This window comes from Cynara cardunculus (genome assembly GCF_001531365.2).
Source record: "Cynara cardunculus var. scolymus isolate 2C chromosome LG 7, CcrdV1, whole genome shotgun sequence".
Lineage (NCBI taxonomy): Eukaryota > Viridiplantae > Streptophyta > Magnoliopsida > Asterales > Asteraceae > Cynara > Cynara cardunculus.
Genome location: NC_037534.1, coordinates 465,844 through 480,987, shown reverse-complemented (window position 1 = coordinate 480,987; position 15,144 = coordinate 465,844). Strand labels below are relative to the sequence as shown.

General features: G+C 36.0%; 1 protein-coding gene and 1 non-coding gene across 2 annotated transcripts; both read left to right on the top strand.

The window, feature by feature from the left end:
- Positions 1-735: 735 nt before the first annotated feature.
- On the top strand, positions 736-807 carry TRNAQ-CUG. The gene has a single exon. It is a non-coding gene; the product is annotated as a tRNA-Gln (tRNA).
- Positions 808-3,404: 2,597 nt separating this feature from the next.
- On the top strand, positions 3,405-13,889 carry LOC112515781 (ABC transporter B family member 26, chloroplastic-like). Its single transcript, XM_025122707.1, has 18 exons — positions 3,405-3,843; positions 4,069-4,196; positions 5,264-5,306; positions 5,836-5,880; positions 6,001-6,123; positions 6,209-6,312; positions 7,189-7,243; positions 7,357-7,427; positions 7,626-7,728; positions 8,725-8,935; positions 9,489-9,562; positions 10,408-10,464; positions 10,541-10,615; positions 11,422-11,496; positions 11,861-12,142; positions 13,074-13,138; positions 13,208-13,268; positions 13,498-13,889. The coding sequence occupies exons 1-18, from the start codon at positions 3,433-3,435 to the stop codon at positions 13,573-13,575; spliced, it is 2,061 nt and encodes a 686-aa protein (XP_024978475.1). The 5' UTR covers positions 3,405-3,432; the 3' UTR covers positions 13,576-13,889.
- Positions 13,890-15,144: the final 1,255 nt, after the last annotated feature.

Sequence of the window (15,144 nt, the reverse complement as noted above, 5' to 3'; positions counted from 1 at the left end):
AATACATAAATATCATTTTTACTGGTTGGTTTCACCTCTTAGCCATTTTTTACAAAGTTTACCAAAATAGTTTTAGGTCTGCATTTTTTTTTTACGAAACTGGGTGAATAATGTAATTTTTTTTGCTGACCTAAGTGATATATATTTTTTACAGACAAGGGTAGAAAGTGTAAAAAAATTGTCTTTTAGCTGGGTTTGCAATTACGAACTTATGGTTATTTTGATAAACTTGAAGAGAAAATGTCTAACAGGTGAAACCTAAGGATGGTAATTTGCCTCGGCCTGGTGGAAACCCGACTCACCCAACCCATACGGGGACGGGGATTCCCCGCTAAAATGGGTCCCGAGACCGGGACCGAGGCTCGCTGGTTTGACTCAAAACGGGGCCGTGGGGTTGTTACTCAAACCGAGATTGGGGGCTGGGTAAGAGATCCCTGGTAGACTCAAACTGTCGGATATTCTTAATGGGATTTGACCGGGATGAGATATTAATCCTCGTACCCGCCGAGGACCGAGGCCAGAGCCGGGGACTATTACTAAAAATCAGGGCATGAGTTAAGGATTACAAAACCCACCCCATCCCAACCCCTTTGCCATGCCTAATGAAACCAACAATAAAAATGACCATTTTAATAAGTTTTCTAAAATTCACAAGCCAAATTTAGGAAAAAACGCAAATTTAAAACGAAAAATGAACTTCAATATATGGTTAATATTGGAAGACTATCTCAACAAGGTCCTATGGTCTAGTGGTTAGGACATTGGACTCTGAATCCAGTAACCCGAGTTCAAATCTCGGTAGGACCTGTTATATTTTTTCCCGTATGTTACGGTTTTGGTCCCTTTAATTTGACCGACATCTTAATCTTGGTACCTAAACTTGATTTATTACACAAAAGGGCCTGTCATTTGCACTTTATCACGGTTTTGGTCCTTGAACCAAACGGCCACCTACCATCGTCGTTAAACTCGAGTTTATTTTGGTCTTTGTGCCATTTTCCTCTGAGTTTATTTACTATATATATACACGCGCACACACACACACATATACATATATTGGTTTAGTTTAATTGGACGATTATAGTTATATAAATTCAATCACTCAAATGAAAATGCGGTCTCTCAAATCGTTCTAGATTTCAGTCGTTGTTTTCGAGGAATATAACACTCACTGAAATATCTTGTCAAACAGAATTCAAAATTCAAGTGATGACCAGGTCAATTTTTTAAAGTATATATGACAAATAAAATAAATAAATTCACACACCCTCCTCAGCTTTTGTGAGATTTGAACCATTGATCTCCTGAGAGACCAATAACTCACATACCTCTGGGCCAAAGGCCCTTTGGACCTTTGGTAACCAGGTCATTGTTACGAGTCCAAGCATTCAACTTAGTTGTGTCAGATGCATTCAGTTTACTTATCAATCCATTAACTAAACCAATCTTGTTTTTTTTACTGACAGTGCTCTTGTCATTTCACGAATCCATGATTAGTAATTGCCACCAATTCCATATTTGGTTTGAAATAATTATTGGATTTGAAATGCTATGATTTCATTGAAATCCCACGTAATTGGATTTCGTAAAATTTGTGTATGATAATATCAAAATATATGTTGAAACATTTATTTTATAATAATCAATTTATAATAAGATAATGTAATTATCTTCATAACTTATTTAAAAATGGAATTCAATTAAGTTCCAAAATCTACAAACCGTAAACACAAAAATATTCCAAATTATTTCAAATACAAATCCCTTTAATTCCATGAAATACGAATCCTTTGAAATCATTTGATCAAATCAAATGTTTTGTGGTTAAATCCCCTCAAATTCCATTTTGAATTCCGGTTAGAATCCTTTAGGGTACGTTTAGGTGGTGTTTGTTTTTTTAAACATCTCATATTTTACCACTTATGTCTGATTCGGTCAGACATAAAGCAATTCAGACCGTTTGTTTTTTTTTTTTTTTTTTTAGAGTCACTTATCCCTTATTTTCCTCTTAAAAGTTAAGTGATAGTCTAGTCACTTATTTTCCTCTTAATTCTGAAAATTATCCAGGGAACCGATTTCTACTTCATCATTCGATCGACTTCACCCTCCTCATCGTCTCAATCGATCGAATTCAACCTCCATCGCCTCTGGTAGCTTCAAATCGACCCAAATCATATCCAAATCAAGAGGGTTTTTTCCTTGTGGGTTTTCGCCACTGTGTGTTTTCGTTCCTGTGCAAACCAGTAGTTGTGCACCTTTATCCTCGTGAATGAAGGTATTTTCATCCCTGTAGTTTTCGTCACTGTAGTTTTCATCATGATGGATATTTGCTTCGATTTTAGAGGTGGATTTGTACGTTGGATTTTAGAGGAGTGGTGGTCGACGGTGGTTGATGGTGGTGGGATGAGGGTAGAGATTGAAGATGGAAGACTTGATCTGGAGGAGAAGGAAAAATTAAAGGAATCTTTGGAGCACAAATAGAGGTGAAATCAGAAATTATACATATTGATATGTTTTGTTGGTTATAAAAGCAAACTATTGATTCAGACTTCAGACGTTTGTCAGTTTACAAAAACAAACAGTTTGACTGATTTATATTTCAGACTTCAGCACCACCTCTTAAAAATCAAAAGTGAAATCAAACTTCAGACTTCAGCACCTCTTAAAAACAAACGCTACCTTAGTTTGATGGAATAGTTTCGAGGGATTTGGATTTCGTGGAATGATTTGGAATTGTAGGAATTTGGATATTAAAGGATTTTAAAATATTTGATGTGTTTGGTTTGTAGGAGTTGGAATGAAACTGGATCATATTATTTTTAAATAATTTATAAAAAAATTATTAAAATAAATAAATTATCTTTTCATTAATTGATTATATGGGGGTGTTTCAGATTGCTTATAAAAACAATTTATTGACTTATTCCGGTGTAGTGCAAGTAATAAACACTTTTAAGTGTTTGGATAAACAGTTTATACCGGTGCCAAATCGGTAAGAATGAGTTTTTAAAGAAGTTAAACCATTCTAACTTGTAATAAGTTGATAAAGACCTTTGTAGAAAATCATAAATTGTTTCAAATAAGTAATCTCGTGAAATTCCAACTAACTCTTGTGAGATTTTAAAATTATATGTTCGCAGGATTTAAAAAATCTTAGGATTCAAATATGAATAAATCTTGTAAACCAAATAGGAGATTGAAATTAGTAGATTCCATTTCAAATTCTTTCGAATCAAATTTCTTCGTGACATGGGTTTGGCTTCATGCCTTGACCCGTTTGAGGTTAGGTGTAAGGTGTTAACCGAAGTGCGAACCCCCTGACTGTGACCAGCTAAGCAAGTAGTCTATTTCTTTTAGCGGCATTTGAACGAACACCTAGACGGCAAGCAATGACACCATTCAAGCAGACAGCAAAATCATCGTCTCCATAGAATGTCCGTATCTCTACTGAATTTCGGGCACCAATATCTCAAAAACAAGCCCATCCAGTGTTTCAGGACTAGATTTTCATACCCTATCAATATCCGACTCCGAAGTTCACCCGCCAAATTCAAAATTGCAAGCAGCTGCTGCTACACTTTCGATTCGGCATCTCTAAGCGAGCCTTCAATTCCAGAGGATAGGCTCCATGGTAGGAAACATAATTCGTCACCCAATATTGAGAAATGGGTTGATTTTGTACCTGGAGGTAGTTGGTGGAGCTTAGAGGATGAGGATGAAGCTGGTAAGGTGAAAGCAACCAATCCGATTACCGTTTGGTATGTTCTCCGTCGAATGTGGGAACTGGTGTCCGATGACAAATTGGTTATGTACATTGGATTCGGTTCTTTAACTTTTGCTGCGGTATGCCTGTTTGTCTATATCAACAGTTATTGGATATTTTTATCCTCCCTTCTATATTGATTTTCTGATTTTGAAACCTGTGTTCTTCCGAGTTCTGGGTTTTTGGCAGTGAGCTGCCAAATAATTACTAAATTGCTATAGTTTATGGTTATTGAGGACCATTTCGGGATTAAGTCGTTTAACAGATGAACTTGTTTGCAATTGATTGTTGATTTTGGAATGCAGCTCGTAGAGATATCAATACCAAACTTATTGACAGCATCTATCTTCGCAGCACAGAATGGGGAAGCATTAGTGTTCTACAAAAACTTGAAGCTCTTGACGTTTATGTGTTTTGCTTCGGGAATATGCAGGTAAGAACCAACAATAGGGATTTTTTTTATCGGTGGATATGTAGAGTATATGCATTCTACAGGGCCGTCATCTTTCTTCTTGTCAGTGATTTTAGTGGCATCTACCATCTGGTGTAATTGAAATTTACATGAGATGAGGGTTTTGGTTAAGCTATAATACAAGTTAGGAGGTGTGGAGACCATGCTTGTATAATCCAACTTGAACCCGGGATCACCTAATGACAGAGGGTCAAGGGGGCTCACCCCCTTGCGGGGTCCAGGGGAAGCACCCCGAGGCCTAAATGGTATGCATCAGAAACTGACACTAAGCTATTGCCCTTCATTGTTGACTCTCAGCGCCTTGGTGTGTTAGCTGATCAGTGAGGCACTCCCCGAACTTAACAAGATCTCGGTGTTTTCGCTCTCATTTTTAGAGTGCGTTTTTTGGATTATCCCAAAGTAAACTTCGTGAAACCCATGACATTCATGGGGTCGAAATATTACTTCTGGAAAGTGTATTGCACACCCATTAAAATCGATCCAAGTTTAATTTGATTGATACATCACGACACTAAATTTCTAAACCCTTGTCAACAAGAGAGCTAAAGACATTCAATCGATGAATGAATAGTGCATAGATAAACAAAATTTCCTCCCTGTTATGTACGTTATCAGCAATTGTTCAGCGCCGTTGTTCGTTTGGTATTTCACATATCTTCTCATGCAGTCATGCTAGAGCCTCAATGGCTGAACATTGACCTGGACATATACAAATTTTACATCCGCATACAAATTACATTCGACATAAACTCTACATGGAAGATTCATAACCGAAAAACTATTCTTGTGGGATATCTGAAGTGCTTCCCATCATGATTGAGGACGTGCTAAGCATACCTCATTTGCCAGTAAGGCAGTAACTTATGTTTCTGTGAAAAAGAATATATATATATATATATATATATATAGAGAGAGAGAGAGAGAGAGAGAGAGAGAGAGAGAAAGATGGAAGTATTTTCAGCCCTTCATTTGCCAGTTTAACTTTGAAGTTCTAGATACTAACTAAGTTTGCTTCTTGTGGATTGCAGCGGATTACGAAGTGGTTGTTTTGGAATTGCAAATGTGGTCCTGGTAAGTGAGTCTTTCTTGGAAGTTGGAACTTTAAGGCTTATGTATTCTGTCCGTAACTTGACTATTTGAAGACAAGTAGTTTATAAAAACATTTTCTATGTTGGTACGCGTTTGATATCATACACATGTTGATACATTAGGCCATGCCAAACATTGGTGGTTGCCACAATTGCCTTTTCTTGTTTTTATCTTATAGCAAGTTGGTTCAGATGTGTAATTTTGCTTTTGGATTAGGTTCCTTCATTCATTATTTTATGAACATGTGACCTCTGTAAAGATGCCACAAGTGTTTGTGTTTGGGTTTTGCCAGCATGTACCGCAAATATATTTTTTTGATATCTCAGACCTGCTAACTGATAAGTATATCTAAAATCTCCATTTGTGTGATCTCTGTAAAGATTGATCAATCTTTCTTGTTACAGAGACAAAATTTTCTTCTAGAGGAAGTAGTATCTGTCCTCTGGACTAAGGCTTTAGTTCATATTCTAATATCACTCACCCACTAATTGGCACTTCATTGATTTCGCAGCTCAAGCGGCTAAGGGAAACTTTGTACGCAAATCTATTGTTTCAGGTGCTGTCTGTTTTAGCAATCATATATATATATTGGAGTCTGAATTTACTGTAGCGTGTTATGTATTTAACTATTTATATACATTTGTGTTATGTATATTTGACTAGTCCTTACTTTCAGGATATATCCTTCTTTGATAGAGAATCGGTTGGGAATTTGACCAGCAGGCTTGGGGCAGATTGTCAAAAATTGTCACATATAATTGGAAACAATTTACATTTGATAGCACGGAACTCTCTTCAGGTTGATACCTTTGTCAACATCCATTTTGCCACTTATAAGCTCAATTATTCTTGCTGCAATTTGGATTTGAAAGTAAAATTTGCAGGGGACAGGAGCGCTGATTAATCTGCTGACATTAAGTTGGCCTCTTGCATTGTCGGCTTGCTTTATATGCACTCTTCTGTGCATGATCTTTCTGGTTTATGGGCGGTGAGCATCCAAGGTTTTCATTCTGAAAATCTACAGCCTGCCATCTAGATAAAAGGACTGGTGGTTTCATTATATGATTGATTTGTTAAGACGACATAAGCTAAGGCCCTAAGCCATCATAAGTTTGCTATTGTAATTTATAACCTAAGTCCCTAAGCCATCATGTTCTGGAAGTCATAGCTTTACTTCTCTTCAGGTATTGTGATAGACCCTTTTTATAGAAAAAAGTTGAATTGAAATTTATGGACCCAGCCCTCGATACAGAAATCAGATTTAGGGCCTGTTTGTTAGCAGCTTAATGAAACTCGATGCTTTTTCGGTCAGCTATACATGACTGTTTGGTAGTGGCTTAATGATATAGAAAGTGGCTTATTTAGTAGCTTTTAGGGGGGAGCTTTATGCAGAAAGCCAATTTTTTTTTCTAACCTGTCTCTTTCAATTAAAAAACATGTTTCTTCCATCTATGAAAAAACCGTCTCAAACAAAACCTTCACAATCTATACAGACAGATTAATACACACAGACAACTTTATGCCTTTATCCATTAAGGATTTAATGGAAACCAACCAAACATCCCCTTACATGTACTAGTTAAACAATACAGTTTCAGAACATGCATTCATCACAGTTGAAGAACAAGTTTTTATTTATTTATACATCTGGTTGCATTGTGGGATATAATATATATACATATGTATGTATGTATGTATAGGTGGAGGTTATATATATGTGTGTGTGTGTGTGTGTGTGTGTATATATATATATATGAAAACATCTCATTTACTTCATTTCGTACCATCCATTTATGGAATTTTATATTTACAAGACCAGATTTGGGCAATCTTATAAGGGTTTACTATCTTTTCTATCTGAAAGGTACCAGAAGAAAGCCGCAAAGCTTATTCAAGATTTCACTGCTCGTGCCAATGAAGTAAAGACTAAACTGATTCTTGCATTATTCTCCGAGCATGTAATAATACTTATGAACTCCTGTTAACTTACCTGACCATGACTATACCTCCCCCCCCCCTTTCAAAATTTCAGGTTTCTGAAGAAACTATTTCGTTGGTGAGAACAGTCCGGGTTAATGGAACTGAAACCAAAGAACATGAAAGGCAAATATGTTTCTCCGTAAATCTTTTTTTAGCTATTTATATTTCGCAAAATCATTTATATTTAACCAACTAGTTTGGGATAAAAGGCTTATTGGTGTTGTTCCTTTCACTTTGATATACTATACTCAAGGTACATTAATGTCATAAAAGTTCTCACCCGTAAATGTTAATTATGTAGCATATACTTTATGCTTGTAGGTATAAGCAATGGCTGGATAAATTGGCCATCACAAGCGTGCGAGAAAGTGCTGCCTATGGACTATGGAATTTGAGTTTCAGCACTCTCTATCGTTCGACACAGGTTCATTGATCCTTAATTCTTGTGAAGCCATTTTTTACTAATGTAATCAATTTCAATGTAATGGTCCTGTAGTATAGCAGGGTTCGTGAGTTTGTAGGGGTGGGAATCTATAGCTAGCGTAGACGGGAGTTGGAGAAATCGTGGGGGTTGGGATCCGTGAGTTGGCAGCTAGGTTGCATTTGGTATACAGACAGGATAGTATAGGACATATCATGACAAGCTGTTCAATGTTTGGTAAGACGGGACATAACAAAATAATTAAAATGACGAATTAACCTTAATGAGTTGTTTATATATTTATGTATTTTGATTAATTTATGTAATTTATTAAATTATAGTAAAGCAAATATTTTTTTTAACAAAATATATCATTAGAAAGTTTTTGTCAAGACAATCAAAATGACACCAAAATGAAAAGTTCATAGTTTTCTATTTTTATTTTATACCTTTTGTATATTATTTTTTATTACTAATATTTAATAAATTGCATGAACTGATCAAACTATAGAAATCGTATCAAATAATATTTTGAGGACAGTAAAGTGAAAGTTTAAAGAGCATAAAATACAATAAATAAAATTTAAAGAAATGAATAAAATGTAAAGAGGGAGGCTTTTTTGATGTTTTAGAAGAGAATTAGGTTTTATTTTGAGGTTATATTGGTAAAATATAGGTTTGTTCCACCTTGTTCCATGGAGCGGGGGTGGAACACACCTGTTCCCCTCTGTTCCACATAAAAATCCTGCCAAACATGGAGCAATTATCCCTGTTCTCTCCTGCTAATTACTCGTTTTGCAGTTTAGCTTTCTTTGCACACTTTTCACTTCTGCACAAGCTGAGGTCTTCACGGAAATAGCCGCTCTACTCTTTGTGATACATCTCCCCCTCTCGGACCCTACCACTGGGTGGGATATACTGAGCTAGTTTTGGCTATGTGGTATAGCATGATAGATGGTAACATGGAGCTTAAATTGATCTGTTCAACTAAAATTATAGGTTTTCGCAATCATACTGGGAGGAATGTCTATCCTGACGGGTCATGCATCGGCTGAGCAACTTACTAAGTATGTATTGTACTGTGAGTGGTTGATATATGCAGCTTGGAGGTTGGCAGACAATTTTTCATCATTGCTTCAGTCTGTTGGAGCAAGTGAAAAGGTGTTTCAGCTAATTGATGTCTTGCCTAGTGATCAATTTTCAGCAAAAGGCATGGAATCTATATATTTTAATTTGACAAGCTCTTTTCTTCATATTCCTTTTCTTTTAAGATGAAAAGAGCTCTTTGCTTAGGGCCCGTTTGTTAGCGGCTTAATGAGCTTAATGAGACTCACAACTTATTCTGTTAGATGCACATGACCATTTGGTAGTGGCTTAATGGTATAGAAAGTGACTTATTCAGTAAGCTTTTAGGAGGGAGTGTTATGCAGAAAGCGAAGTTTTTTTGAAACATGCCCCTCCCAATTAAAACACGCTCATTCCATCTTAAAGCCCTCCCAAACAAAAACCTTTCGAATCTATAAAGACAGATTAATCCACACAGATAGCTTTATCCTTACAGGACTTAATGGAAAACCAACCAAACAGCCGTTGACTATCCATCTGAATGGTAGTTTTCAGAGGTTAACCTACTGCTGATGAAATACAAGTGAAAGAAAGGCCTTCAAGTTGATAGTTTCAGTTGTTTGAGATCTACTGTATTATAAAAACTTTTTCTACCCGTCTCTCGTTTTAGCTCTAATGGGAATTTTCATTCTGTACAGGAGTGAAGTTGCAGAGACTAACGGGGAAATTCGAGTTCATAAATGTGTCCTTTCATTACCCTTCACGAATGACGGTACTTTCACAGTTTCACTTACCCTTTAAAACATACAGTAGGCAGTAGCATTACAAACAGTGCTCCTTTAGTTTGTTGCACAGTATCTCATGTCCAATCGTCTGACGAAGGCTCCTGAGTGATGCGGGCCTAGGTGTGGAGGACTGGCCTTATTAAGCCTTATTGTTCCTGGAGGCCCGTGACCAGCCCAACAGGGGGCATCACGCTTAAACATGTATAACTCTTGCTTAGGGTCTCCATTTCGGCCCACGATACACCGATTCAAAGCTTGGAACAAGGAGCACGTTTTGAGACACTTTTATGTTTTTTGCTGTATTTTTCATTTGAGCTTTAAAGTTTGGCTCATCTTTTCTAGGCCTGTTTTATGCTTGGGACTCTTATTTACTTGTTGGTTATATATTGATGGATGGTCAATCGACCAATACATAAAATCTCCATTTCCATCCAAACTCTGAGTTCACCTTGAGTTCGAGTTTGAGCCTAAGGTTTGGTATTCGTTGAATCAACGAGCTTTAGAAGAGATTATTCCTGGGTATTCTCATAATCAACGGGATTAATCTTTCGTTCGGTTATCGTTCGCTGCATCACTTAGCCAGGGCTCACCTATTCTACAAGTCTTCCTAAATTGATAGCTTTATGTTACACTAAAAATAATTTGCAAAAGGAAGGCAACCACATGGTCATTATCAGTTTATGGAGAAAGATAACATCTATTTTGATATAATTGACCTCATTGCATCTCTACTTCCTTTTTCCATTTGTTGCTACCTTAAAGGTCTAAACTGTTTCATATTTTTCTTTTGTGTTTTAAAGGAAACTACTGACCTCTTTGTCCATTCCTACAGATGCCCACTCTAGAAGAAGTTAACATCTCTGTAGAAGCTAATGAAGTGACAGCGATTGTGAGAAATTTCATTCTCAACATCTTCCCCCTTACGGATGGTGCAACATTAACAACATTGATTTTTGTTTCTTCAGGTTGGTCTCAGTGGTAGTGGGAAAAGCACATTAGTCCATCTCTTACTTGGTCTTTATGAGCCAACCCATGGGGAGGTATACTACATGTGTCCTTTGGAGTACCGTATTAATTTTATGTCTCATCAACAAAATACATTTTTCTCTTTATTTGTATGTACCTCCTTATACCTTGAAGCAAATAGACAAGTATAATATATATATATGTATATATATATATATAGAGAGAGAGAGAGAGAGAGAGAGAGAGTCGGGTTCAAACGAGAACGGTACCTATTTAAGGGAACAAGAAAACGGTCGAATCACATGTGATTTTACACTAACATCATGTAGAAAATTCCATGTGATTCACGTGACTTTGCCCCGCGATCAAAGTTTCCCATGGGTATAATGGGCCTATGGGCCATAATGGCAGTAAATTAGTCATAATGAGTCTAATAGCACCTTTTTTGACTGTTAATGTAAAATCACATGCGATTTTGCACAAGATTGGGCCGTTTTCTTAAATAGTTAGCATTCTCTTTTGATCCTGCCTAATATATATATATATACACACACACACACACACATACATACATACATAGAGAGAGGGGGGGGGGCATAGCGTCTAGATGAATGGTTATCGGGATGTTTCTCAGTTTTCCATTTTTTTGTGGTTTTCCATTGAACTTGACCCTATATATATGTGTGTGTCATGGCATAATTTTTAATTAATTGATTACCATACAGCCATACTAGCTTCCAATCCATTAGTTAATTGGAAGTTAGTATGGTAATCAATTAATTAAAAAGTATAATAATTACACATTTTTTAAGTCGTGCCTTTTTCATTGTGGATATTTATTTTGAGATTGCGGGATTATAAAAGCTGCACTTAGTTGCAGATATTAATCGATGGTCATCCACTTAAAGACTTGAACATCAGATGGCTGAGACAGAATATTGGATATGTTGGGCAGGTTTGGAAAGCCTCTTTTACTGTAAATCCATTTTCTTAAGGTAAAAGCGCCATGATGAAGCTTTTTGGAGAGCTTCTTGACCACGTAAGATAAAGAAAAAGTTTCTGATATAGTAAACCCACTTTTTGCTTATAATTGCACAAGCTCTCAATAAACTCGATTTATTTGGCCGCCTAGGCTTGTGGGTCCCACACTCTTTTGGAAAAAGCTCGAATAAAAAGCTTACAATTGTGGATGCTCGATCAGCCAAGCCCGAAGCAACCATATTTTACCGACTTGCAATTCATGCAATGAAAATTATATATTTGTCCCCAATTTGGTCGTTCTAGACTATGGAAGAAGCTTTTATAGATTTGTATTGCAGGAACCACATCTATTCCGGATGGATATAAAGTCGAATATAAGCTATGGATGTTCAAGGGACATGGAGCAAGAAGATGTAGAATGGGCTGCGAAACAAGCATATGCTCATGAATTCATTTGCTCCCTTCCTGATGGCTATGAAACAATAGTTGATGATGAGCTTCTAAGTGGGGGCCAAAAGCAAAGAATTGCAATTGCTAGAGCCATTATTAGGGACCCTCGCATTCTGATCCTTGATGAACCCACCAGTGCTTTGGATGCAGAAAGTGAATACTACATTCAGGTTAGTTGTGTTGATTTGATTTCTTAGATATGTTTGGCAAGCTAGCAATAAGCTAGCTGTTGGCTGAAAAGCTAGTTGTTAGCTGAAAAACTAGCTGTTGGCTTATAAGCTAGGTTATAAACTAGTAATGTTTGGTAAAAACTAATTGATAAGCTTAGATGACAAAGTAAAATGGTTTATCAGGATATGTTGAAAATTAACGAGAAGAATTTAAAAGGGACATATCTGAAAGGAAGTGGAAAAAGCTCCTAAAGCTTATGTGAATGCTACTTGAAATAGCTTTTCAAAAAGTTAGCTTATAATTTAGCTTGTGGCTAACTGAAAGGCGTTTTTCCAATAAGCTTAAAAAATAAGTGAGCTTAGGATCCGTTTGGATTGCGGGATTTGGAATTGTATTCCATTCCAATCCCGTGTTTGGAAGGAAAGTCCGGGATTGAAATCCCTCCCGGATTTAGAAATTCCATAGAGGTAGTTGGGTCTTCCACAGGATTTCATAGGATTTGTTTGTAACAATGTTTTGAAACATGTTACAATCATTCGTTTTGTGATGATCAATTAATAAAAGGTAATTTATTCATTTTGTAAAGATATATATTTTGTTTTTATAAATGATCTATAAAGAATGGAATTCAACTCCGTTCCGAATCCTACAAAGCCAGACACACCAAAGGCTCCAAATTCTTCTAACTCCAAATCCTTCCATGAAATTCAAATCCCTAAAAACATCTTGTGAAACCATACTCCCTCTTAATGCATTTAAGGTCGGGTTTTCCTCTACTTTTGACCAGTCAAAATGCCACATTTTCCCGTAGTGATGTGAAAATGGATCCCAAGAGTGTTCCCACAAGAGATGGGTGTCTTTAGACTTCTAAGCAATTGTCAAATATTTTGCATTGCAACTATGATCAATAACTTGTCATTTCCTATATAGGAATTGATGGTTAGGTTAAAAACCGAAACGAAGGCGAAAAGATCAATCCTTTTCATAGCACACAGGTTGGTTTGAAGTTTGTTTTATGTACGTAGCCTGGCGATTTGTGACTTTAATGGTGAATCCATTTGCAGGCTATCAACAGCAAGAGCTGCTGACAGAATCGTTGTCATGGATGGTGGCCGAATTGTGGAGGTATGATGTTTTTATTTTAAGAGAACATGTGGAACGAGCTACTCAAGCTCGAGCTTGATAATTATTGAGCTCAAAATAAAGCTCGCTTAACATAATGAGTTGAGCTCCATAACAGACTCGTTTGAAAGCTCAATTAAACTTTACGAGTCGAGATCATGAAACACATATATAATGATCAAACACTATACTGCACTTTCAATGATTGCTAAAACAATAATGGTTCCAGCAGATGGGAGATCATGAAAAGCTTTTGCAGCAGAACGGATTGTATGCACGATTACATCTACTTCAAATGGAAGGTCTTTAGATTCACCACGTTCGTCTTCGTGATTTTGCTTTGCCATCGAAATCAAAGAACTCCATGTTAGAAATAGGATTGCAGAAGGAGAATAAGTGCAGTAAATCAAAACGTTAGAATCACTCTAGCAAGATTGTTTGGGTTTTTTAGGCTATGAATATATGCAGAATTGTTATCGAGGAGAATTAAGAGGATTAAGAGAGTGAGTGTGTGTGATGAAATATTCACATATATAAATAGGTTTATGTTAACAACCGATTGTGGATCAAAAGTAGCCGACATTTGGCTTTATCCAAATCAGAAAATCATGGAAAAAGGTGGTCCAAAGGGCTACCCGTGAGTTTCCAAGTGAGTTAAACTCACGTAGAAACTAGGGTGAGACTGTTTCCAAACATAAAAATCTGATTTTTTTGTAATCTGCTAGTGCTATCTTTTGACCATTTGATATATGTGTAAAATTCACACAACAAGACCGAACCATCCTTAACTAACTTGATCTCTTAAACTAAGGTCTTGTTTTTTTTTTCCTTTTTTCAGCTCTTAATTACCATTTATGTATGATTTGTTCAGATGTTTTGTAATTCAGATTGTTTTTTTCAGATTCTTTTATCACTTAATAAGATCTGAATAACTAAGAGGTAAACTAATATATTAATTATTCTTATTTCCCCTTTTCTTTGATTCCATTTAGTTATTGTTTCTTTTTTCATTAGGGACGCCACCGTTCTTTCATCATCCATGTGAAATGCATGCATCCACCTTTTCTCTCTCTCTCTCTCTCTATATATATATATGTATATATATATATATATATAATTTCTTTACGTATAGGCTAGCTTAAAAGATTAATGTGAAACAAGAACTTCTATCGACGATCTATCATCTATCAAAAGTATGTATCTTTCCACAAACAAACTTACCGGCTACATTCCTGATAGCATTGGAAGTTTGAAAGGTATGCAAAAGGTTCTTACTATGTTTCATCTGTTAAGCAATTGTTGGGATAGATTTTAACAATTTAAAAAAATCAAAGAGAATTTTACAAAATATTTGCACTTAATTTTACAAAAACAAACTATTGATTCAGTTTTTTAGACTTCAAAAGTTTGTTATTTAAAAAAAAACAGTCTTACTCATTCAATTAACACCTCTTAAAAAACAAATTGATCACTAATTTTACAAGTTGTTTAAAGATTATAAACTAAAAGAATTTATCACTTGATATATCTCAACACACATACATATATATATATATATATATATATCGCTATCAACATAAGTAAGATTCCTGATTTTCCTCGTAATGAATCCCACTAGGAAGAATATATATGTACAACACTCCAAACATGCATGTGTTCTCTTATTTATATTCTCCTCAAAATTTCCTACAAGAAAATACAAATTGATACATACTTAATCAGTATTGATTCTTTTGAATCAAAAATCCTACAACTACATCCATCACGATATAGAATTCATCTAAAGTTGCTCAAGAGCTTCAGTTGAGAAATCTTCCGGCTGTGGAACCTGTTTATGAGGCAGCGGCCGTGGCGGATTCCGATCTTCCTCCTTTTCTGG